This window comes from Neolamprologus brichardi, chromosome 22, assembly GCF_056152115.1.
Source record: "Neolamprologus brichardi isolate AB-2024 chromosome 22, ASM5615211v1, whole genome shotgun sequence".
Taxonomy (NCBI): Eukaryota; Metazoa; Chordata; class Actinopteri; order Cichliformes; family Cichlidae; genus Neolamprologus; species Neolamprologus brichardi.
Window position 1 is genome coordinate 26,013,989 of NC_142124.1, and position 27,766 is coordinate 26,041,754.

The 27,766-nt window shown below is 39.3% G+C and overlaps 1 protein-coding gene across 1 annotated transcript in view; it reads right to left on the bottom strand.

Moving 5' to 3' along the window:
* Positions 1-397: 397 nt before the first annotated feature.
* The window catches only part of LOC118454527 (cAMP-dependent protein kinase inhibitor beta), a 31,086-nt gene continuing 3,717 nt past the window's right edge, over positions 398-27,766 (bottom strand). Inside the window, exons 2-3 of the mRNA XM_035909718.2 lie at positions 3,667-3,818; positions 398-2,258 (exon numbers count right to left, since the gene is read on the bottom strand). Of these exons, the coding sequence (XP_035765611.1) occupies positions 2,176-2,258; positions 3,667-3,808 (225 nt within the window). The 5' untranslated portion in view covers positions 3,809-3,818 and the 3' untranslated portion in view covers positions 398-2,175. The remainder of the gene's footprint in view (positions 2,259-3,666; positions 3,819-27,766) is intronic.

Here is a 27,766-nt window from a genome sequence, read left to right on the forward strand (position 1 = left end):
AGGGTTTTCAGTCAGGGGTTCAGTTATTCATGTTAGTGTATGTGATTAGTGGTGGCTCCATAGTGTAGTGGTTCACATGCTCAGCCGGCAAGTAAAAAGGCTACTGCTCACCTTCTAGCAAGATTAACAAATCCCTTTTGGGGTTGCGTCAGGAAGGGCATCACAGCGTGTGTTGCTACCTGTTGTAGTGCTACTTTGTGACAAGGGAGAAGCTGAAAGTAGCTACAGTATTTAACTATGAAAGGTAAACAACTCATTTAACAGCTATTAGTGATTAAATATTTTGAAAATACGTCAATACGGGCCACATGTCAGACTCGTATAGCCAGTCTTGCATCAAAAATTCTAGCAAATATTAGAATAAGCAAATTAGTAAAAAATATTCAACACACTGCAGTATAGGTAAAGCTTGGAGATTTAATATGGCAATTTTCACCACCAGATAGAATCAACATAAAGGATTCAATCCAGTTAAGTAAAATATATGCACCAGGACACTACAACATACACCTCTGATTCATCGGTCTCTTAAAATGTGTTGATCAGCGTCAGACAGACCACAGAGACTTTATCAGTACAGCATAGAAAACAAAACAAAAAAAGGAATAAAGACAGACTGGGCAGCAGCACGTCAGGTTTTCCTTGTTGCATTTGTGAAACACATCCACGTAAAGACAGGCCACCAGTCAACACATCTTCAAATAGAGACAATTACAAAACACCTTTTGTTTGTGGGTACAGTCCAGTAATCATACAGGCAGCATGTATGACACACACGGAGTTTACTACAATATAGTATATGTACAGTAGCAGAGAGGGGATAGCTGGCAAAGTGTGAACTCTTGCTGTTGTTTCTCACTCTCCAGCTCGCGTCCTATTCACAGTTCTGCTCATGTGTTGATGAGCGCGAACAGACTTTTCTCCGTGCGAGCGAGACAGAAGGGGAACTGCTGCCATTTTCAGCACTAGAAACACATTGTGGAGGTTGCAGCATTTGTTAACGCTTGCTCCCGCGCCCAAGCGTATGCTGCTGTCACCGCAGACAAATCCCCCCCCCAAAAAAACCCTCCACACTTGATTTTGCTGCAAATCGAAATCTGATTGTCCACATGGATTTTACGGCCAGTGTTTTCTTCTTTCATCCACAGTCCAAGTAGTTCAGATGGGTTTTTTTTTAACGATACCTCCTATTAAAACTGAGGAAATATCAAGAGCCCCAGAATTTGCAATAACAGTACCTCACAGAGAAAGAACACAACACCCACAACAGTTGCAAACTGCCACTAGGCACATTTTCAGATATTTGGAAAATGAAGAGACTTTGAAAAGCAAAACAATGAAACAAAAACAAAATAAAATCTTAAATTTTCTCTCAGTATTACACTGAAGTAGTGTTGGCAGTGGGAAACTATTCTCTTAAGAAATGTTTCAAGATATGGACTACTCTTTATTTGGTTGCCATATCATCACGTTGCACCAAATCATCCCTAAAAAGTGCAAAGAGTCCCTGGTTGCTGTTATGGTTAAAACAGTCTGGTGATGAAGGATACAAACTGTACAACTGCAGTGTAGTTATAGACTCATTTGAAAATGCACACTAGATCATACATATTTAGTGTAAAAAGCATAAATGAGCTGGGTAACACAGTTCCCAGTTTTCTTAAGTCGTGTAATGAGTTAAAAAGGATCGAGCCACTACAGGCTGCAGTTAAACTACTGTCAAAGAACACACAGAGCTACAAAACAGAGATCTGCAGGAAATGCAAGGAAAATGGTGCGTTACATTTTGACTCACAAGTTCCTTTTTTCTTTCGTTTTAAATAAATCATAGAAAAATAGTAATAAAGAGTGTACAGGACACAATCGGTCATTGTCCTTTTTATTCCCAATGTAGCGTATCTGCGTTTATGCATATATGCACACGTGCACACACTATGTGGTTCAGAACTAGGTGACGTCTGACTCTTTTTAAAAAGTACCAAAACAGTCCTAAGCTCTTGGCTCCAGTCCTTTGGGAGTGGGTCCATCACCCTCCCTCCGTGGCTCAGCTGCCTCGCAAACGGTGTGACTCTCCACAGATCATCACTCATTCTCCCATAGGTCGCCCTCTGCCTCGTTCCTCATCCTCTCTCAGGTTATCTCTGTAGGCCTCCGGGGAGGTAAATAAACGAGTCCCTATGATCCCTCTTTCCCATCTGAGCTTTCTGGCGGTGCTGGTGGCTCCTCCGCCGTGGGTGACTGAGCCCCTCCCGGACCATCTGCACACAAAACTCAAAAATGACTTCTAAAGGCACAAATGTGGAATTTCTTTCCAAAGCTATTGTTCATAAATGACTGTGACAGCGACGTGCTTGGCATTTTTTGCTTTTGCTTTCATTTTAAGGCTGCTATTTTTTTCAGAAACCCCAATGGAGGCAAACAAAGTGTCTCTCTGCCACTGCTGGAGGAATTCCAAAAGATCATGTGAGCAAACCTGTATTTTCATTTTTGGGGTCTGTAAGGCTACGTTCACACTGCAGGTCTTAATGCTCAATTCCGAATTTTTTGATCAAATCCGATTTTTTTGTCTGCTCGTTCACACTACAAATAAAATGCGACAGCAAACGCTCTCTACTGTGAACGCTCAAAGCGGCCCGCATGCGCAAAAGAAGATGTCACACACAACGCGCTCTGTTTAGACCCAGAGCAAACAGTACTGTTCGACTGATGGCCTTAATATAAAGACGTCAGACTTCACGTTTCCCAATTTTTGCTTTAAGTGATTTTGTTATTTACATAATAATGTAAATAACCTAATAATTTTCTTTATTGCTGTTTTAGAGAGGAGCGCCACTTCAAAGGATAGTTGCAGATTTCTGTCAGAATCTGCAGATTATGCAGTACAAATAAAATGTTAACGTTTCTCCAACGTTGTCTTCCCAGCAGTTTCACCGGATGGCCAGGAAGCGTTCACGATGTCTTATCGGGCGCTGATAATTGGCATCTGTCTTGTGTCAGTGACGTAAAAGACTGATATAATGCGACATGACCATTCAAACAGCAGTCGCTTTCTAAAACATCAGATACGTATCGGATTCAGGACCACATACGAAAGTGACCCAGATCCGATTTGAAAATATCGGATTTGTGCTGTTCACACTGTCATACCATGATCGGATATGGGTCGCATAGGGTCAAAAAAAAAAAATCGGATTTGATGCGCTTTCGCCTGCAGCGTGAACGTAGCCTTAGATGAATTGCACGACCATGTTGTGTTATGTTAGATGCTAATTTGTTTTCTACACATGCAGCCAAAGATGCTCAGTGGCCCAAATTTAGCACTCCTGGTACCTACACACTTTTAGCAATTGTGATGCATGACAGGGAAATGGGCAGCATTTCCCTAGTGACATTCATAGCCTAAAGCTCACCCATCTGCTACTAAATGGAGATGTATTTAGACAAGGACAACCTTTCCTAAATCTCAAAAACTTTGCCATAGCTTCAAGCCAAAGATGAGCCACAGAAAGGCTTCCGGGGATCAAATATCTCAGTCAAGTTCACAAAAACATCTCTCAAAGTGTCCTTAATTTACATTATACTGTTTCTAAATAATCAAATATATTGCTTCACATACTAAAGTACTAAGTTAAAAAACAACAACACACATTTAAAAGGAAATATCACCTTTTAGGGATAGCTCAGCCAGTTTTAGAGGTAAGTCACCAGGGTTTACACCTGCTGGAGAGCCCAGGATATCAGGCAGGGCATTTCTCCTCCCTGAGCGCCCCGAGGAGGCAAAGTCCAGCACTGGCTCCACTTCGGTCATTTCAGGAACTCTTCAGGAAAAAAAGAAGGTACAATGTTACGATTTTACCCACCCTTTAAAAAGAATGTATCATGTATCAGACCTTATATGATAAGGTCTGATACATGATTTTAACTCGCCTGAGCAGTATTTCTGCTTTGTTCGTGAGTTACCTAAATCACAACAACAGTTGCCTCAAAGCGCTTTACATTGTGAGGTAAATACCCAACAAGAGACCCTATGAGAAAACCCTAACAATCAGATCAACCTACTATGAGCAAGCATTTGGCGAGAGTGGGAAGGAAAAACTCTTTAACTTTTTAACAGGAAGAAAGCTCAGGGAGAACCAGACTCAGGGAAGGGCAGTCATCTGCTTCAACCGGTGGAGGCAGAGGGGCATAGCTCTCTGTAAAATACATCTATAAGGTATAAAAGTACAAAAACTGTGAATGTCAAATTGGCCTCTGAAACCTATAAATATAATCATTAAAAAATATTGAGAATGTCAATGTGACATGTTTAACATCTAAAAACACAGCTTATATTTGGTTTGTGGTTCTAATTTTTTTACTTGTAACTTCTAGTTCCTTTTATCATCTTGTTTTTCAGAGTTTGATATTACGGTAAATGGTCAACCATTTGCTTAGTTTGTTAGTTAGCTAGCCACGACCAAGAAGTTTGTTGAACAAATGAAGGGCTTTACATGCTGAGCAGGCTGCAACTGTTTTCAATGCAGTGTCATAGGAAGGCCTGAATATCACAGTCATTCAAGTTGTGTTTCCATCACTTGTCCCTTGCACACAGAGACTTCTGCAGATTCTCTGTTTGTTTGAATATTGTGACTTTTTTAGCAGTTTCACGCTGAAAAACATTAAAATAAAAATCTTAAAATATTGGGCTGCTCGCCTCTCAATCTTTACTTCTGGAACACTCGACCTTTCTTTGATGCAAGCAATTAGTTGTAACATGTTCCAACTCTGTTCCCTGTTCCATTTTTTTGCGGTGTTGCTGGCACTAAATTTAAATTGGAATATATTTTTCAAAGAAAAAAGTCTTAGTACAACATATCAAACGTTTAAAAGCATGGATGCAGATATAAAATGGCATGCCATTTTTGAAGAGAGGACGTTCCAGGTCTTATTTTGTAACAATTCACTCAATCAAATCGCAGTGTGCTGTTTTTGTTTAGAGTGTACTGCATGGGGAAAAGCTGCGTGGGGTACATCTTTAATGATATAGCTAGCCTGTTAATCATCCCTATATCTACCCTAGTAGTTTTAATCCCAACACTTTTAAAAAATTGACACTACGTTTTATGTTATACATAGTCTAACAGTGGATATTAATTTTGACATTTCTCAGAAAACAAAATGTACTTAATGTGATTTGAGCATCCAGAGAAAAGATTCATCACTGAAAAGGAGGATGTGTCTGTCTGGTCTCATGGCAACCAGCAGCTGGGGAGTCAGCTCCAGGCTACACTGGTGACAGGCAGAATTACATCCCTTGTCTCACAGACTCGCAGCACACACACACATACAGCGAGCCGTTGTTGCCATGGCAACAGTACAGAAAAAGCACCACTGGCAGGTAAACATATGACTGGAATCCATTCGCTCACTATCTCCCTCTCTCTTCCCTGTCTCCCCCTTTTGTTGTGTTGCCTCCCTTTAAATAGCCATACCATTCTGTGGAGCGAAATCTCAGTTCCCATTGCTCTCTCTCAACAAAGGGCTGACGTGTGAGTTAATGCATATGTGCAGCTATAAACTCGCACACACACCATCCTCAAAAAGAGGGCCATAAGTTGACCATCTGTTAGCCTCGAGCACGGTTGAAGCCTTGCTACTGAGCTCATGTAAGCTTTAAATGTCTCCATAGAGAAAGGCACTTTGCTTCCAACATGTTTACATTATTGCATGCTGGCAGCTAAAACTGTGGCTGCAGATAGGAATCATGGCTATGACTGAGATACTTTAAAACATGTGCGTACCTTTGGTTTTAAAATATGTAGCATTTATCAAGCTCAATATATAATTCTGAAAAATCTACCTATGATTAACATAAATGTTTTATATATTTAATGTGTAATCACATTTTCCACAAAGCCTATGTCCACCCTCCTCCATACCTCACAGGATGTACACACAGCAAGTTGCTAATAATTCATGCAGCTTTGATTAATTGATGTCAAAATGCTGTTGCACAGTTACCATTACCAATACTCTGTCCGGGGCCCATTCAAACAATTCATTTTCATACTTTATTTATTTAGTTGATTGCATTTATTTCCAATTCAACTGTATGTTTGATTTTTTTCCCTTTTATTTAATATCTCCCAAAAAATCCATTATTTTTCTCATTCTTAATAGTCAAATCTAAATATACAAAGTCATTAAAAATATAGCTGATCAGTGGGTAGACAATTACATCAAGTCTGGGTAGGATTCAAACAAATGCAAGCACAGAAAAACAAAATGTTGTATTTTGAGATTAACCTGAAAATACTACCAGACTTTAAGGACTTAGAGATATAAAAGAAAATAAGCTCTGACATGACAAAAATACTATATATATTTAAAATTCTTCACTGCACTTCTTCTAGGTCAGCAGTTGAAATAAAACAGCTTACTGGCCATGTCAACTTCCATCAGTTGTATCCGCCAATTGATGCAGCACTCAGATGGCACTGGATCTAGTTTTCTGCCACTGGTCACCTGTGTATATGATTGTATATCGTGATATAAACCAAATCACTATTTCTGTCAAGCTTAAAGGTTCCTTTTTATTCCCAGGTGAAGATCAGGTTCCTTTTCATTGAAACATTATTTATATTCTGTCAGAAGGTGACCACGACAGACAGAACATTATGGAACTTCAAACAAATAACGAAAGAAATGCACAGTGAAAAAATCATACCCAATTGTTGTTCACTTTTGCTCCTAGACAATAAATAAATAAAATAAGATTTAAAATAGAGAGAGCAGTGGACAGTGAGGCCTGACTACTATCTCTCTGCACTCTGTGTAGAGCTGCCTGAGAGAACTTTTTATGCCCAGGGGAGAGGGTCAATTACTTTAATCAGCATCAGCTTCCTGGCAACACGTCTTTTAAAAACTAGGCTGCTGCATTTACAATATTACTGTGTCTCTTTGTTTCTAAGAAAAAATCTTGCATTGTTCAATGCATTGCACTGTACTGATAAACAGGCAACTGTACACTATGAGGATGCCACCGCTGCAGAGGGTGAAAACAATTTGTGGTGTAGCTGGCCTTTGTGGGAACAAGTATGAAGTGTATGCTACACTGAATTCCTCTGACTCTTCCTTTTAACAATGTCCTCGTCTTTTGCACTTTAACCTGTCATATTCAGAAACTCGACCACCCGAGTTAACATTTTCTGTTTTCATTTTGTCTTTGATGATGCTCACTCCCTTTCATGTGGTCTGTCAAAACAAGGAAGTAATGGGATTTACTGACTTTATATTGACTCTATCCCATGTATCTCTAGTGAGGAAAGGTTATCGTGCACTACATATCTTTATTGCTTTAGTGTCTTGCCCTAGCTGTGTGTACGAAAACACTTTTCTCCACACCTAAGATATCAAAAGTAGTTATTTGAGTTTCTGTTGGCTTCCTATCAGCTTGAAGAAGACTGACTATTCTCCTCTGACCTGTGATGTCAAACAAGATATTTTCACCCGCAGAAGCTCAGCTGTAGCTTCTCTTTTTTGGAGCACTCTTTGTAAACCCTAAAGATTTCAACTGAAATACTCAGACCAGCCCATGTGGCACAAACAACAATGCCACATTCAAAGTTACTTAAGTCACCTTGTTTCCCCAATTCTGATTCTTAATTTAAATGGCAGTCTACATGCCTCCATGTCATTAGCTGATTAGACTCAGTGGATATATAAAACAAACGTAAATATATAAAATAAAATATAATGACAGCTCTTTCGGAGTACTGAATACTGGGAGTCTGTGATCCACGTGCACATCTTCATCATTACAGTGATAGCCTTGACTTTTCATAATAATAGTATTTGATTAAACCGGAAAAGTGTATTTTTCTTAGAAAATGTTAAAAAAAAAAAAAAAAAAAAAAAAAAGGGAAACTGGCTTCAGACAGAAGATGAAGCAGGTGGTATGTTCAGAAATTTTGCATCTGAAGGAAAAGAAGCAGAAGCCTGTTGACGATTACACAATAATCGGACGCACACTACTTCTAGTTGAGGTGTCAGATGTCAGACTATTCGTCCAAAGAGAGTAAAGGTTTTTGTGTTTTCCCCCTTGAGGTCCCGTGCTGAGCTTTTACGGTAGCTGCCTTCACTTGCTGCTTCCTTATGGGTCTGTCTGTCTTCAGTTTTCTATTTAATAACTTAAAAATGTCCTCTATTGGCTTTAGTTTAAAGTGACTGACTTGACAATTGAAGCGTATCCAATTTCTTTGCTCTTGAGAAACTCTTGCGTTTGTAGTGTGCTTTGGGAAATTATCCATTTGCATCATTTGGCAAGTCTCAGCAGAGTACAGGTCTGTTCACTTCAGGATTCATCCTGCTACTTCTATCAGTCACATCATCAATAAACACTAGTGACCTGGTTCCACTGGCAGTCATTCATGCCCATGTGATAACACTGCCTCCACCTCTTTGATGTTATCGCATGCTTCATATCACGAGCTGTTCCTTTCCTTCTGGAACCTTTTCCTTTCCCATCGTTCTGGTACAAATTTAGTCTAATCCAGCCCTCTTGCTCTTGAGTGTAACCAGTGGTTTGCGCCTTGTTGTAAACCCTCTTTATTTCCATTTATGAAGGGACCTCGACACTGATACGCCTCCCTCCCTAATAATGTTCTTGACTTCTTTAGATGTTGTGAGTAGGGATGGGTATCATTTAGGTTTTATCCGATACCGGTGCCAAACCGGTATTTTTGAAACGGTGCCGGTGCTTAAACGGTGCTCAAACCGGTCCTTAAAGAATGGAGAAAACAAAATTGGTCCAAAAACCTCTCATGTTCAGCTGTTTTTTTGTAAAAAGATAACAATGTTAGCCTTTTCTGCAGCTATGGGGCATATATGGTATCACTCTTGGCTGGAAGCAGTGCTTAAACAATGGAAAAAACACAAACTTTGTCCAAAAACCTCTCATGTTTAACTGTTTTCCACTTTTTCTTTGGTCATTTTAGCCTTTGTGGCCAGGGTGAAGGGAGTATCTGCCATCAAACAAGAAGACAGCCGCATGTAGCTACGACGGTGTTTGCTAGTTCACCTTACTGCATTAATGTAATAACGTGGTTAGCCTACTCAACGTAAATTACACACGAACAACATTAAGCTACTCACGCAGAGAAGAACGGCTGCTGCTGCCATCATCATCCGTCATCATTTCTGCTACACTGACAGGGCTAGGGGCCAGGACTGTACTCTTCGGGTTTTTGGGGGATGTTGCTAACTCCGGGTCCGATAACAGGCAACCCACCCGCAGTAGATGTGCTCGGTGTAAGGTCTCGCAGCAAGCTATCAAATACGGCGTATTTCTCAGCTTTAAAAAAAAAATGCTATGCGTCGCCAGGTGTTTCATCGGATTAGAGGTGTTACTTCCTTTGACAGTATCCGCTTAAAGCACTTGTTGCAGGCTGCTGAGTTTGCATATTTTGCTGTGAAGTACAGCCAGACTTTTGACCGCTTCGCCTTGGGCATTTTTAATCTGTAGGTCTGCTCTAAAAGAACGTACGTACCTGGACCCGCCTACTATCCTCGGAAACGTAAAATGATTGGCTAGAATCTAAAGTGTATCACAGCTCAGGAAAATAAAGCACCGAAATGTGCGCTGCTTTTCAGTCTGGTTACTACCGTTCTCTCTCTGAAAGCTTTATCTTTGGTTTTGGTTTTTTCAACATAACTGTGGTCTTCTTCACTTAAACTGACAACACTTTGGGATTCAACACTAAAACGATAAAAACAACAAAACACATATTCAACATTTTTTGAATCAACTTCGGATGTTTGCTTCATTTCATAAAATAACACAGAAACCATCAGCTAGCCATGAAACTGCTTGTTAGTCAATTGTCCAATTATTTTCGAGGCTACAAATGGAGGAGTGTGCATTTAAAACAGAAAACTTTCCAAATAAATTCCCAAACAGTTGATACAGAATTTCATCTGCTAGAGCAGAAAGTCTGAATTTGAATCACATATTGATTGATTTCAAGTCTGTTGTGGTGGATTATAGAAGCAAAACTACAAAAATTCTGTCTTTGTCCAACAAATTACAGACCTAAGTGTAAAGCCGTCATATTTACCAGTTGGTTTTAAATATTCGATGATTATTTGGCACTCTTAATTACAGTGTTTTGTTGCAATATTAACCGAGACTCAATGTGCAAGTCAAAGGGGTAAACTGAACAGCATCGGCTGTCCTCATGTTTCTCAAATCACTACCATTAAATTCAAATATAAATACATAGAATGAGCCATCTGTGTTCACGTGACCACGTCACACCTGCAACTTTAAGTGATTTCAAGTGAATTACTTTGTGGCTGCAGTACTAAATTTAGCCATTCAGTAAGTTTAAACTGTAGGCGAATCCAGAATATCGTTCCAAATTTCACCTTCAGGGCCCACGTGTCAAAGCTTCTCTTTCTTCAGCTTGGAGTCTAACAATAGGCGTTTGGGTCACGCAGTAGGACGGATAGCTTGTCTCTCTGTGAAGTTTCAGTCTGGCTCAGAGGCTTCTCAAGCTGAGAAACTGATTATCACTGAAAAGCTCAGCTTTGACTGCTAATGCTGCTAATTAAAACCAAACTTTGGCTCTTACACTGACTTGCTATAACAACTTTTCATTTAATACCAGGTGGTGGCCACAATCAGTCACTGCTGATCTGACAGCTTTCCAGGATGATTCAGCTCTGGGGGGTCTGAAGTGGAAGCTGAGAGGTTAAGAAGTTGTTTAGCCAGCTAAAATCACTGGCTTTCAGTGGCTTCACTGCTGAAATATCAGAATCAGTAATAGCTATTGTTATTCCAGTCCTAATTAGAACACATGGTAACTTTCATTGAGCTACTGGATTAAGCACTGAACAGGCAGTGACCCATCATGTGAACAGTTTAATTTTAGCTGATAATCCATCAACAGTTTAGATGGGATTATCTTGTCAAGTAAACTGACCTACATAAGGTATCTGTACCAGCTCAGGCAGACACAGGAACAAGCTGCAGGTGAATTATGCAAAAGGTTTATGTTATACAAGTCTTTTCATAAAATAAACAGAGGTTGAAGCTGGCTTACAATAATAAAAAAAAAAAACAGAGGAAAGGTAAAGTCTATTTTCTCCTCTTCTTCTTTCAAACTCATCACAGCTCTGCAATTACATAAAAACTATTAATGTTGCAAATTGCTATCCAGGCTATTCCTAAACACAGCCACCGCTATTATTTTGTACCACATTATACACCACGTACTAAAGACATCCTGTCATGGGGCTACTGTGTAAATAATCATGCAGCTAAAACTATCCACTTACATTTGCCATGTGGGTATGTGCAAATGGAGTAAAAGCACTTTCACATGTCTGCTTCTCGAGCTTTAAAAGGGAAGGCTTTAAACAGCACTAAACACATTTGATGTTGGGGTTAGTTTCAACAACAACAGCACAGGGCATTGTCTCCAACCAACCTCACAGGCTCTCGGTGTCAAGGAGAAAGGGTCTTTTCAGAAAAAGCCTTGTTGGCTTTTACAATGGCGCGCCTGCTATTCTCAATGGAAATGCAAGTGGAAGGAGGCTAAGCAAGAAAGCTCAGTCCTAACAGAAAGAAACCACGAGTAGCAAAAAGAAAGCAACGCGGCGAGCTCGATATCTTAGACTGTGCATCCACACAACTGATATCAACATAATTTCCCTTCTGTCGTGTGGAGAAAATGCCAAACTTGAAAGTCGATCCAACAAACCTTTACCAACAAATCACAATATGATGCATGTCATTTACTGAAGCTTTTGGTAGCGTCTCTGCTAACATTTACAATATAAAATGCAACGAACAGACATGGTCCTGACTCTGATGACTCAGTATTTTTTCATTAATTAATATTATATTACGTTTTGGTTTATTCTGGTTATGTCTTTGACTAAGATTTCTAGTTTTTAGGTTTTGGTTCCCATGTTCTTTCTGTTTCCAAGTCAGTCATGTCTCTGTGTAAAGCCCGTGTCTCTGAATCTGTGTCTTTGCACGCGTTTCCTGTTTTACTGAAGGTTCGTGTCTTATGTCCTCCATGTCTCATCATGTTGATTCGGTTCAGCTGTGTCTCCCTCCTGTGTGCCATTTCCTTGTTTCCTCTGTATATATTTAGTGTGTGTTATCCTTTGTTCTTCATCGGTCCGTCTGCCTGTCATCCCCTGTGTTACCTCTGCTCTCAGTCAGCGGTTCAGGTTTTCTAGTTTGGTTTCTTGTTTTCCCCAGTTTAGGTTTTGGATTAGTTTTCTCGGTTCCACATGTTTGTAGCAAAGCTCAGCCATCAATAAAGGCTCGCCTTTTGTTATCCTTCACCACTATCTCCGGTTGCCTACATTTGGGTCCACTTCTCGCTCGCACGTGCGAGAGAGAAGTGTTCCAGAAGTTCATCTGGAATATCCAAAAAGATTTAATTTAAATAACTATGTTGTAAAATTTAGGGAGCAGAACTAAAGTCTGGCTCTAAACATATAGGTATATAATAGAGCTGGGCGATATGAGATTTTTTCATATCACGATATGTTTTTTTCATTTCAGGCAATAACGATATATAATCACGATATAAGCCAAATAACTATATTTGTAAGATTTAAATGTGCTGTTGCTCACAAGTAAAATGTGAAATAATCAGCAGCTTGTTTTGATTTAAATATTTATTTTCCATAATAAGTTCAACAGGGTAGATGTACTTAAGGAACATGAGACTTTTTCAGATAAATAAAGGCAAATATTGCAAACTACACAAAAGGCAGCCGCTAAAGCGTTTAGGTTTCGAAATAGAACAAACGAAACAGACTACTAAATTGTCAATTCCACTTAGAAATTATTAATTCTAAAAATAAATCTTAGTTTGTTTTACAGAAGAACAGACTAAATTGACTAACTTTTGTCAATATCAAATAAACTGAGATCTAAAAGGAAATTCTCAATCTCTCCTTGTTGTATAGCTTAGCTTTTCAAACAGTTTTAACAGTTACTTTAGTCTGACAAAAGCCGAATGACGAATTAGCGCTTCCAGTCAGAGATTGAGCATGCACCAGTTTATTGTATTTCCAGACTTGCTTTCGGCACAATTTACAGTGCGCGCTACTCTGTTTGACTTGAAATAGCCGAAATACCTTCACACTACGGAACTTCTGTGGCTCTTCCGTTCGACAATCTCTCCGGCATTGGAACCATCGTCTGTTTTCTCTTCGGTCACGTTCTCGGTTGATTTTTCTCTAGTTGGCACACTCATTTCCTCCATTACCCGGGCGGCACGGCAGCTGGCTGCTTCCCAAACAAATACACACGTGCGGCTTGGCACTTGTGCTGTACGTAACAAGTCACGTGACATGACGCTGAGCTGAGCTGTGATTGGTTCGGCTCTGCACTACTTAATTTGGATTGGTGCTTTTTTTTTTTTTAAGAGGACAAGAGTGGTGAGGCCTATCGCAATAGTTTAATTTTTCTATCGAGAAAAAGTTATTTCGCAATACATATCGTTATCGATCTATCGCGCAGCTCTAGTATATAATTAATTTTTTTAATTACTGTATGTTGAATTTTGTAATGTTTCATAACTTCAGAGTGTTTAGTGTTCAATTCATATCCGGTAAAAGACTAATAATGCATATTAATTTTAAAAGAAAACAGTTGGCACAAATCTCTCTTTTTTTTCCCCATTAAATAGAACAGACACCATTTCTCTAAATGGAACCATATAAACCACCGAGGACAACATAACCTCATAACCACAAAATCATTCCTCTGTGCAATGACTGAAGACACTCGAGGGGAACTAGAAATTGATTCTAAATAAGGACACTGTGTCCCCAAATTACATACATACATACAGCAACTGTAAAAACACTCCATTAAACGTTACTTAACTCAAAGCAATTCAAAGCAACCCAAATTTGAATTGACCATATTTAACCAGATGATACCTTCATTCTTTCTTATTTTGTCCATGAATGGAAATTATAGCCAGAGCTGTAAAATGGTTAACGATTGTGATGTGAAAATTATTCTCCAAGCTCATATCTAGCGCACATATAGGTCTGGTTCCAATCTAAATGCTGGATGGTTAAGTAAGTTTATGTGACTAATAAGCTGTGACAGCAATGCTTTCTATGACAGTTTCTCTCACTCCCTCTTATTACGTGGAGGATAAGAACTGCTGAAGAGATTTTATTGCAGTTACGGTAACATAACGAATGAAAGTCCTGAATACAGCTGATTAATTTAACACTGGTAACAGATGGTACTGAATATCTGCAGATACCTGGAGCAAGGGTGGCATTGACTCAGGAGGTAGAAAGGGTTGCCAATTATTCACAAAGTTGATTATTTGATCCATGGCTTCTTCAGACCACAAGACCAAGTGTCCTTGGCAGTTAGAAAAGCACTTATAAAAGCAACGTATGAAGGCTTGAAAGTGGGTTGTATTAAAAAGCTCTTAAGTGTTTAATTACAGTACAGAAGCACTATGCCCCCTTCCTGAATTCTTTCTCTTTATTTTGTTTGCCACTGTAAATGTTTGCATGCTGACACAAACAAATGTCAGGCTACAAATTGGATAAAAGTAATTTTTTGAGACAAAATTATCATTATAGTCAAAATTTTCATACTTTTATTGCATATTAAAGTCTTTTGGTTCTGCAATGTTGTTCAGAGAAGTTAAAAAACCCCGAAATGACACACTTTGGACTTTTGATTATACCAGTTGGAACATCAGCGATAACCAATGACATAAAGGGCTACGATCATGAAATTGGACTTACACATTGATAATCTGAGTGCAAAGGTTGTTAAAATGTTTTTCACATTCCTGATCTGTGTGCATCCATATAGTGCTGTGTAAAAGTATTTGCCCCTATCCTGATTTCTTACTTTTTTTGCCTAAGGAAATACTTTTTCACAACATTGCCAATTTAATTACTCGTTATCAAGAAAAGACGTCGGAGCTGGAAAAGAATGGGATTGTCCTTACTAATAACTTACGCAGTCAGATAAAGACAGATATTCACATGAAGTGCTTCAAATTTGAGTTCAAGTAGATGGACTCCCTAAACTCGATGATATTCTTCACTGCAAAATCCATTTAATCAACTGGCAAATTCAGTGTAGTAACTTTACAAAGTCACATCCATCAAAGCGTTCATCTCGCTAAACAAGAGACAATAATAGATTCTCTTCCCCGTGCACAGCAATCTGGCCGAGCCTGCTGCCTGAGGCTGACCTCTGCTCAGCTACAACACACTCTCATTCTCGCAGTGTGACAGGCAGACCTACTGCACACTCTACAGCTTCTTACCAAGTATAGCATATGAGCTGGCAATGATTAAATGTAACATTATAAGGCCATTTTATCGCCATTTGCAGCAACATCAAGAGAAATATTTAATTACACATCAGCTAGCTGTCAGTACGGATGTTTTTCATAGTTACGTGCACCGCTACGCTGACTCTCATGCTCGCTCAGGAAGGAGGAACAGTAAAATATTAATCCTGAGCAGTTTTTAAGCAGTTTCCCTCAACAGACTGTGTCACCACACTAAATCCAACCCCTATATGTCCATCCCTCTTCTCCTATAGTCAGCGTATTAGTCAGTAAGACTGTGGGGGTTTAGGCTGGAAAACAGCCCGCCTGAAGAGGAGCTACAAAAGAAGTGATGTTTACACAGCCGGCACAGACACGAGAAGTTTTAGATGAATAAATAATGCCTGGGATTAAGTCCCTCGCTATTTTTAGTTCCTCATACCCTGTGATTAGACCCCGTTCTTCTCCTGACTTTTTTTTGAACTGTTATCCTAAAGCTTAACATGCTGTAGCTGCCATGGAAACTGCACCATTGTTATGAAGGCAGCTACAGTATATAGTGGAGGAGGGGAACCGAGGAGGAAACATTCAACTGCAGTTGTATGTTTGTTTTTTTCTAATAAAAATAAAAATGTGATTACATGACATGTAGTCTTAAGATAAAGACAATCAAAAGTGATGAAATATAAAGACGTGCAGTATTACACAGTGCAAAACTATCAAGGTATACGTTTAATCCAAACTAAGCAAAGCAATGATGGAAATAGCCCTCATCATCACATTAAACCAGGTGCACAGAAGGTCATGCATTTATGAGCGTAGAGGAGGTGAAGCATGACACTGATATCAGCAGTTGGTTTTCAAAAAGCTACAATATTTCTTTTTCTTCCTAAGCAGCAGCAGTGAAGAAAGAGACAGAGAGAGAAATGGAGGGGAAAGGGAGAGGGGAGACTGATCTAATGAGACAGTGTGATCACAGCCTCCTTTCAGATCTCACAAACATCCCAGGCAAATCTTCCGTCTTTCCCGCTGATCCGAGCGCCCCGTCATCTCACCAAGGCTTCCTGCTTTTATGTTTCACAAACCAGACAGAAAACTCACCAGCGTAGGCTTTTACTTTGTAGATAATTTGCAACAGAAACTGTCAAGGTCTTGTGCTACAAGTGTGAGCATGTACATAAAAACCGGGATGACTTGGATGGTGCACAAAATCTCTTAAAAAATTTACAATCTGGGGGGTTTCTGGAAGCCAGAAACCCATCTTATCCCTTTATTCAAAAAAGAACATCTACGAATGATTTACTAAACATAAATCACATTTAAGGCCCTATATTAATGGTACATGTTATTTCAGAGGGTAATCTTTCTGAAGGTGAAGTGAAACAGTTCACTTCACAGGCAAGTGAACTGTCCAATTGTAGCTAAGCGACTAACCAGGCTTGGCAGGTATTTCAGCTTTGAATTTTTACACATGCCACAGATCTGTGCATTGTACTCTAGCCATGGTACAGATTTTGCAGTGTGCTTCTCTATTTTTAACCTTTCCAAAAGTGAAATAAGTAGATTACTTCGTTAAGTAGTAACCTAGTGTTACATTCAAGGCCAAGGAGCATTGTCTAACAGATCTGGCAGATGATTATAAATGCCGTCTTAAAGCCCTAGAGTCAAATTTTCAGTTGGAAGAGCTCTTTGTTTCTACATAGTACTGTTAGAAATAAAACAAAATAAATCTGCTGCTGGCTCATCACTGTATATTTTATAAGGCTACAGAAGTAGGGGGTCCACTGGGTCATCAAGGCTTACTTAGACTCTTTGCCCTAACATCATAATTTAGGAATTCCATATTTTCTGGTACTTGGAAAAGAATTCCAGTACTACGTGTTTCAGGTGACACGAGAAAAGGCCCCTTTCCCACTGGGAGCCAGTGGGGATATGTTTAAGCTAACATGAGAGGCCCACCACTCTAACGACAGTTGGTTTACTGGTGCATCCTCAGTGTTAAAGGAAACTCATCATTTAGAATTATACAAAGCACACATGTGTTTGTTCGTTCTTTGTAATCACCTAAGCAGGATTATGATGAGTCTCAAGCCGATAAACTCAGCATGGACCAGTATATCATCCAAATGTTGGATCAGTCATAAGAAACTTCATATGTGACATCAAAGACTGGAAAGTTGAGATAGCAGGATGAGAAAGGTGTATATCCTTCACGAGGAAAAACAAGGACTTCAGTATCACAATCATTCAGTCCTAACAGAGTTTCAGGAAGTATCCACAACATAACAAGGATTTTTATATCATTCAGCTATACTTTTACTGGTAAAGTTCAAGTAGTACTTCACATCAAAGCCCTTTTAAGCAAACCACCTTCTCTGTTATTAACCATGTTTAATGTGCAGTGGCAACAAAAACAAGCCTTTCTATAAAACGAGGCTCATAAAATGGGCTCCACTTTGTCAAATATGAGACAGATTGAGCAGCTTTTCAGAAGGGTCAATCATAACAACAGAACACCCAGCTATTTACAGCAATTAGCGCACTTGACAGAAAGCTGTAGAGAATGGCTGGCAGGCAGTGCTGGCAAAAGCTTTGGGGATGATCTGAAGAACAGACTGTTTTGGGGGAAGTACGACTTTTGGACGTCACGTTCTAATTAAGAACTGATCTCGACCGCGCGTAAATAAGCTCCGCAATTTGATCCATTGGAAAGGTCAAACATTAGAAAATCACATTGTCAAACCCTACGCAATGACCTATTTTTTGCATTTCACCATTCATTACACAACTGTTGCTATTGATCTCTGTGGTGTTTCTAATTAGACTAAGTGAAGGTGAGAATGGATTGGTGGCTTCGGTGCATGATCTTTACTTGCCCTTTACAGGTCAACACACACATTATCTATCTTCTAAGTAGGAATTCTACTCAGGTTGTGAAAAGTGTTTCATCATCTTGATTTCTTGTAACAGAAGAAGGAGTTCGCCTTGTAATCGGAAGGTTGCCGGTTCGAGCCCTGGCTTGGACAGTCTCGGTCGTTGTGTCCTTGGGCAAGACACTTCACCCGTTGCCTACTGGTGGTGGTCAGAGGGCCCGGTGGCGCCAGTGTCCGGCAGCTTCACCTCTGTCAGTGCGCCCCAGGGTGGCTGTGGCTACAACGTAGCTTGCCATCACCAGTGTGTGAATGTGTGTGTGAATGGGTGGATGACTGGATGTGTAAAGCGCTTTGGGGCCCTTAGGGACTAGTAAAGCGCTATACAAATACAGGCCATTTAATAATTCTGATGATGTCAGGGTTACTGTGCAACTTTTAATGAAAAGCCTTCATTGTAAATATTAATTTAAGGGTATCCGCATTTTGTATTTAGTGACAAATGTAAGGTTCAACACTGGAGCTTGACCCATACCATCAACTAAAAGTAAGGATGTCCCCATCTTTACTGCATTTTTCTGTATACATGGCTTACAAAATCACAATGATTCCTTTAATGAACCACCAAATTTTCTTAAGTTATCAACCACTTAGACCAGAGGTCTCAAACTCGCAGCCCAGGACCACTACCAGCCCACATCACCGCTACTTGTGGCCCATATATTGATGTAAAGACATATAAAGCAATTTGGCCCTTGACGTTACTTTCTCTGTTAGGGAGGATTTATTTGTTGTTGAGTTCAATGTTAAAATAAGTTCTTTAAAAAGAAAAAAATATTTAACATGAAGGCAATATGAGCAGAGAGTACAAACATGTTGAGGGATTGGCTGTGTTAGTTCAGTGAGAGAGTTATTTGTAAAGAAAACTATTTTCACTGGGAGTCAAAAACTAATGTTTACCATTATGTCTGCATTTTATTTTTTAAATACAAACTAAATGATAGCAGAAGTGCTGCCACACATCTGGCCAGAAAGTGAGCGTCAATTTGTTTATTTGGTAATTCAATGAAAGGCTTCAACATCGAAATGGATAATCGATTAAAGAAATAAAGAAAAAAGAAAACTAAACTTACAACTACACTAATATAGATGTCTTTGAACTTAATGTTACAACTTATAATACTTATCTTATTTGAGTTACGTCATTAAAAAAGCATTAATTTTAAGAGTTTGATCCAACTTCTAGAGGAGTCCTCCAGGAATAACATGGTAAAAAAAAATAAACATGTAAAAACCCATGCAAACAGATTAACAAAGGAAACATACAGTACTGTGAAAAATATTCGCCCTTTCCTAATTTCTCACTTATTTCACAATCTAAAGAAACTTAACAGATGAGAGACAACGTTACTGTCATCCATCTATCTGGATTAAAAAAAAAACTACTTCTAAGGCTTTGGGACTTCAGCAAACAACAGTGAGAACCATTATCCAAAACTGGAGAAAACTTAGCAGTGTCAAACCCTCCTAAGGATGGCCAGCCTAGCAAAAACTACTCTAAGAGTGCATCAACCACTCACCTAGGAGGTCACAAAAGAACCCAGAACAACATCTAAAAAACTACAAGCCTAGCTTTTTCTTGGTTAAGGTGAGTGTTCATGACTCGACGATAAGGAAGAGACTGGGCAAAAAATGGCATCTACAATTTAGTTCCAAGACTAAAACTATTGATTAAGAAAAAGAATACAAACACATTTGCCAAAAAAACTTTTTGATAATCCCCAGGAATTCGGAGAAAATATTCTCTGCATTTCACAAACGAACACCATACCAACAGTCAAAGTCAAAGTAAACTTTATTGTCATCTCTGCTATATACAGTACAGTATATAGAGAGACGAGACAAATATGGTAGTGGTAGTGTGATGGTCAGGAGCTGCTTTGTTGCTTCAGGACCCGGACAACTTGCTATAACTGATGGAACCATGAGTTTTGCTCTCTTCCTAAAGGAGAATGTCTGGCTATGAGTTTCTGTTCTAAAGTTCAAGTACACTTCAGACGACAATGATCTGAAACACACTTACAAGTCTACCTCTGATTTGGCCGTTCAACCACTTTTATTTTAGAGCCATTAAAAGTCCAGGCTCGAAAACTCAAGAAATAACCAATGTGGCTAAATTATATAAAATTCTGCAACTAAGTAAGTTGCAAGTTATCACAAATGTTTGACTACAGTTTTTTCTGCCCACAGTGGCACAATCAGTTATTAGTTTTAGAGGGCAATTACTTTTTACATAGGGCCAAGTAGGTTTGGTTTGATTTTTTTTTTTAAATCAGAAACAGAGCACATGCTTTTTTCCCACAGCAAACTAAGGTGCACATGGATCAGAAAGAATTAGAAAGCATTTTAAGCCTTTGGACTCAGATTAGGAATCTGTGAGTTCTATTTCATGACCTTTGCCCTATATATTAACGATTCATCCGAATAACTAGCATACTCATGATACATGATAGGTTTTTGTTTATCATTTATAATCCCACTGGTGATATTAAGAGTTAGCTATTTGCTAACTATTTTCTAAACAAGAGTCCAAAACCAATGTTGATACATAGTATGTATACAGTCTTAAATTAGTAATATCCATTGCTACACAGCACATGCATGATGCAAGAAGGACAGTGCATACTGCTGTCATATCAATATATTGGCATAAAACCTGTTGTTTTGCAAAGTGCAACCAAGGCCATCATCCACCCTGAGGCATCCTCTGAAGAGAGTGTTGTGTCAGCAGCGATGTGGCACAGGCGGATGCAGCTACATGTGCTGCCCGGGCAATTGGGGCATTGGTCCACACAAACACACATGCGCACACAGAGCTGTCACCCTATGTCAGCAGAGGCGTCTCACTTTTGTGTTGGGTTTGTTTGTGACTAAAGCTGCACTGACCTCCTAATTCTAACCTAACAGTGATAGAGGAGGATGTTAGAGCCACTTCTATTCTGAAGTTTAAACTTATCAGCAAAGAGCATTTTCCCAGCATTTCCTTTAGCTTCTACTGAAAAAAACAACAACAACTATATCTCAGTGACCAGACATGAAATAGGGCTAAAATATAACCTGTTTACCTACATCAGGAATCCACAACATTGAAAAGTGCAAGGACGGCTGTCATTGGCTGTATATGTGTTCTATAGTTTAAATAGAGGAACAATGGTCAGCATTTTCAAACCGTCTCTCCAGAAAAAAGCCTTCACAGCTAGAGCAGGGCGATATGACCAAAAATATTGGTAATAAAATATATAATAAAAATATTATACATTTGAAAATTTGCGATAACGATATAACTGACAATATAATTGACACTAGACAAATTACTTTACAACTGCACAACTTTATTAGAGCAAAAAAAAAAAACCCATCAATGTATTTACACTTAAACAAGCAGCTGTTTTTTATGTGCATTAAAGTTATATAAAAATGTAACAGTGCAAATTCCTTGCTGACAGTTTAACCAAAAGGCATTTCCAGTGGAAATTGGCCGACATATCCTCAGCATAACCATGTATAATATCCACAAAACTTAAAAAGACGTTATACACACACAATGCGGTAATATTATGTTGAAGCACAGTACGTATCACTCCGCGAGGCTCCTGCCTACGATAGCCGTAATGCTCCGACAATCCATCAAGTGGTGCGGGTTCGTAGCTTAGCAAAGTCGTACTAAAACAGTTGACAGATTTTCGAGCGCCATGTACGACATAAAATCATTTCGAGGTCAGTAAACACAACCAGAATTCATACATTAGGCACACGGGATTATAAGGGGCACTGTTGATTTTCAGAAAAATCAAAGGATTGATTTTAAGTGTGCCGTATTTTCCAAACAACACGGTAATAACGACGGCCCGCTAGCATGCTCTACCAAAAATAGTGCTTTGTTGTGTATCTGACGGACGAAAGCTAAACCAGTCCCACACCACTGAAGTTGCAGCATTTTTACAAACCAATTCTGGTTCATCTGTTTCCTTCAACGATTCTTTCGCCCTTCTCATTCTCCGTCACCGCCATGTGCGTATGAAAACAAAGGCACTACGCATGCGCGTTTTACCCATATTCTATCGCGATATTTCATTTTCTTATCGTTGCCCAACATTATACCGGTGTTACCGTTAACGGTATAATATGGCCCAGCCCTACACACAGCAAAAGAGAAAAATAACACTGGCACAGCTGCACATCTCCAGTTTTCAAAGTGCCAGAAATGGACACATTTAGAGCCTAATCTGACACCAGAAAGATGCGAGTGTGTGGATTTTTCTCTTTTTGAAAACAGCTATCAGCTACAAATAACAATATGAGGGAGGTGAGGGTGAACCACAATACCAAACAGTGTACTATAAAGCCCCACAAAGGCAAGGAGAGCAGCAGATTAAGAGAATTAAGTATTTTCATCATTAGTAAGAATACACTGATCAACAGTTCTGACTACAACAAAAAAGGGCAATCTAAGCAGCTGAATTTATTCAGTTCAATTCTGTGTCTGCAGCAGAGCAACATTTGTTGCTAACCCCTTGGCACCCCCCATTTGCTAGGGATAAATGTGTATTCCTAGAATGGTTGGCATGTGGTTGCTGGAACTTGGTCACATGATCGCAAAGAGTACTGCACCAAAAACCTCCTTATAATCATCTTGGTTGCTAGGAGATGGCAAATAACCACCAAGTGGTCATGAAAGCTGAAAATCTGCAATGAAACCCAGGAACAATTTTTTTGTTTTTGTGCTGCACCACAAATCTCTTTGTGATCTATTTTGCCTAGCACCAGAGCAAATTTCCTAGTTACCAAAGCAATCCCAAGCAGGACTTCCATACAGTACTATATAGCTTTGTAACCACTTTCACATAGTGACAACAAGCAACCTCCAGCAGTTGGCAGTTGCCAACTACCAAAAACAATAGAAGTATTCAATAAAGACTCTCACATTGAAATAGTAGTAGTCTAAAAACCTTTTGAGTTCTTGAAGGTTCAATGAATATTTGTTCAAGAACATTAGTTGTGTAATGGATGTCAAAGCTCTTCTCTTTCCCTTTGAGAATCGGGACAGATCACAAATCTACAGTGGGTTTAACTGTTAAAAATTAGAATGATTTAATTGAACGTTTAAGATTTTCTAATACTTCCACCTTGCTGCCATACGTAGATGCAAATGTGCCAAGTTGCCAGGTACAGCCACAGCGAGGCCCCCTCAACCAAACCCTTCTCAATGGTGGCCACTGAAACACCATTCAAACTGCATCTGAACCTTTCACTCTTTGACAGCTTCTTCATTTACCAATCAGCAGAATGAATTCGTCACATGGTTGATGTCTGACAAACTGTTTTGAGATGCTGTGCCCGTTTCTGGGACAGTAAGCATCTCACGCTATAATTACAGAGAAAAACGAAGCAGCGGATTCTATTGTATGGTCTGATACACTGATAGGGTCATTGACCTGTGGATTTGATGGATGCCTTGGGAATTACAAAAAAGCCTTTGTCTCCATAGCAAACCATCCATCTCATCGACTGTTCCCTTCCCATCTAATCAGTATGGATAAGCTGGCAGCAGGAGAGATGACACTGATGAACCCCCGTCCTTTCCCATAGAGTCAGGCAGTGGCATGCTATGAAGTTTTGTTGCCACCCCACTGCCTTGCATCAGGCAAGGCTGCTGTGAAAACAGGCATGAAGAGGTTGAGGTCAGAACAGTCTAACACAACCCTCTGTTCCTATTATCATCTGCTGTCCTCTGCATCTCAGCAAAACATCCCTGCCATTTCATATGCCCTCCACAGCCAGGTGGGAAAAGAACTGACTGACATGTTTTAATGGCAGAAAGATAAAAGTAGCAGCAGCTAAATGGCAGCAAGCCATAGGTCACAGTAAAGGGCAACAGGCTTTACAGAAGTAGCGGCTTGGACTACACTCTTATAGGTCACTGGTCAATACATAGGAATAATGAATGACTTGCATTTTGCACAGAGAATTACTGCTTCCAACCTCAAATAGGCAAAACCCATAATCAATGGGAATTGCATTCAGCACCTGGTGGTAAAACTGTTAGCGACAGGTGACAGTTAGCTGTTGTCGTCTCTCTCTTGCAGCAGAGAGTCGAAATTCCAACTTTAAAAGTGGGCCCATCTTCATCAAAACTTCATCCATCTTCGAGCACAAATTTAAGGCAGACAGCAGATGTGTTCACACATCGCAGCTTCAAAACAACATGTGGTCCTTTACTTTCACTCTTAAGCTATGAAATTGTAGAAGGGCCAGAGCATAAGTCTCACTGAAACATTCTGGGCATTCCCCTTTACGAATTTCTGGTAGAGAGCAGAACTCGTGGTTCCATCAATTATGGCAAGTTGTCCAGGTCATGAAGCAGCAAAGTATCCCTAGATCACACTACCACCACCATGTTTAACTGTTGGTGTGATGTTATTTTTTATAAAATTCTTTGTTAGTTTCATGTCAGATGTAACAGAAAGCTTCCGAAAAATGAAACAGACCTCAGACACTCTTCCATGGATGGTAATTTTGTCCACCCTCTTTCTTATTGTTGAATCATGAACATTCACCTGTGACAGAGGCATGAGAGGTCAGAAATTTTTTTTGACGTTGTTCTGGGTTCTTTTGTGAATTCCTGGATGACTTGTTGATGCATACTTGGGATAATTTTGGTAGGCTGGTCACTCCTGAGAAGGTTTACCTCAGTTCAAAGCTTTCCGTTTATGGATCATTGCTCTCATCTTGGTTTGCGGGATACTCAAACCCTAATAGATTTGTAATCCTTTCCAAACTGAGGGGGGGTGCTGCTATTGAATTTTTTTTTCCAAATTTTGTTTTTTCCATCTCCAAAACATAGGGTTAGAGTTATTAAATCTCAAAGGGCTAAAAGAAGTTAACAAAGTGTCTCCAGCAGGATAACTATCACTTGTCATGGCTGCCCTTCTCCGAGTCAAGTTCTGCTAGAGGTTTCTTCCTGTTAAAAGGGAGTTCTTTCTTCCCGCCGTTGCCAAAAGGTTTGTTATAAAGGAATGTCTGATTGTTGGAGTTTTCTCTTTAAGGTTGTAGGTTCTTTATCTTCCGATATAAAATGCTTTGAAGCAACTATATAAATAAAAATAAACTAAAATTGAAACAAGCTGATCATTTTCAAAATTAGATTCATCAGTTTTGTGGATACAGTCATTTCTAAATGCATTGATTTTTTTGTCAAGGTTTTGTCAGTTACTTATAACACTCTGAGCCAAGTTGATTTTTTTGCAAAGTGCTGCATAAATAAAGTCTGATTGATCATTAGCGTACTTAATATTCTGATGAACATGTCATTTGTGAGTGTATATATGTGTTTTTTATCATAAACATTTTTATAACAATTATTATTTAAATGTATTTGTGGCTGGTGTGGTTTGTGGCTCAGCTGCAGGGAAGGAGTGGAGCAGCGGGTTCAGAGTGTGGTGTCAGGGAAGGTTGGTTTTCACAGCCAGCAAGCATCATCTAAACATGCCTTCCCTATTTCAGTAGCGGCCAGGCCGCAGAGGAGGAGAGAGCTGCTGGAGCAAAGAACCGGTGCAAAGTCGGAGCAGTGAGCACTGCAAAGTGTTGAAGCCACAGAAACACTGTGAATATAATAAAAAGCAAAGCGTGAGCTTCTGAGTCGCGTCGGGTCCTTTCGGTTACAGTATTGTTACTTACATATTAAAATATCTGTATAACCCAATAAGAAAACAATATCTCCAAAAAGTCAAAGAGCCATGATGTCATTACTCCATTATGGTATTGGTGTGTGTGTCTATCGTTATCATTCAGTTTTAATAATGCATCGGATTAGTTTAGTGGCTCCGTTGTTAGCTTTCTCCTGCTGTTTGCCATTTACAACCTCTGAGTTTCATCTTCTTTACTGCAAGATGATAAATGCCACCACTATAAGTTATTAAATAGTGACTCTAGTTCAGGGGTGGGCAACTCCAGGCCTCGAGGGCCAGTGTCCCTGCAGGTTTTAGATGTGTCCTTGAACCAACACAGCTGATTTAAATTGCTAAATTAGGTCCTCAACATGTTCTGAAGTTCCCCAGAGGCCTGGTAACGAACTAATCATGTGATTCAGGTGTGTTGACCCAAGGTGAGATCTAAAACCTGCAGGACACCGGCCCTCGGGGCCTGGAATTGCCCACCCCTGCACTAGTGGGTTAAATTGGTGGATGAACCTTTTAGAATAACAGCAATTTTTAATCTAACTTTTAATCTCATAAAAGTATTGCAATATTTTAGCAGTATGGCTAAGTATGACATTTTCTCCCACCTCTAAAACAATCTGTGGTATTAGCAGCAGGACTACCTTGTTAGACTAACTAATTACATTTAAAAAAAACCTAAACACTAGAACTACCGACAATGGTGCATTTTAACTTGATAAATGGCTTATAGCTAACCTCCATACTGTAAATTTGTTATGCGTAATCTATAATAAATTAGTCATTAAAGTTGCTGTTGAGAATCAATCTAAAGTGTGTTTTTAGTGCTCAAGTAGAAAATTGCTATATAAAAACCAGTCCACTTATCATATATTGTAAACTAATCCCTCCAATCTTTTTGCCAACAAAATGCTCAAGTTTTGAGAATTATTACAGAATTTTGCTCAACACAACACATCAGCTTTTAATATCTTTGGTCTAAAGATCATCAGTGTTGCTTAAACTTCGATACACGCTAGTTCTTACTCAGTCTTGGCTTTTAATGAGAGGAACTGTTAGATAAGAGCTGATGATAAGCTGCTCAGCAAAGTGGAGGCCACTGAAGATTAAACAGTTTTATAGGTAGAGCAGTCACCTGATTACTGATAACATTGGCATGCTTGGTCCTTGTAAAAGATAAAATTATGCTGACTGGAACTGTTCAGGAAGTTACTGATAAAGGACTGAGCAACAAACCACATCTGGCACTTCTGGGACTGCGAAATCACAACGGGTGGGAGGAGAGTATGGTGTGATGCTATCATCTGTCGGCCATCATCAATGTTAAAACAAAGTGATGTGAAGACTGATTCTCAAGAAAGACCAGGATGCAGTACAATCCTTCCAGTCCTGCATCGTATAATGCTTACACAAGTACATTTGAAAAGATTCGAAACTTTTATGTTTTTGTATTTTACCATCATCAGAGCTGGTATGATCACTATTTAAGAAAGATTTGTTTTAATGTAACAAAATGGTCAATTCATTTAAAGCTAAATGTAAGCCAACAACATATGTTAAAAGCGACACCCCTAATGTAAGCAGCTTTACAAAGCTTTTGAGCCTATTTTAGCTACTTGTTTTGGTTTCGCTGTTCATTTGTTTTGGTTTATTCGCACTGCTCTCATTGATACTGTGTTTAGCAAAAAGTAGAGCCTGACTGATTTATTGGCAGACCGATATTATTGGGTGATCTTAGCTATTTGGTGATCTATTGGCACCAGCATTCAACAAATTACCAGAGGGTATTCTGCAACTTCCTAGGTGGCAACACATGTTTGGAATATCACAAGCA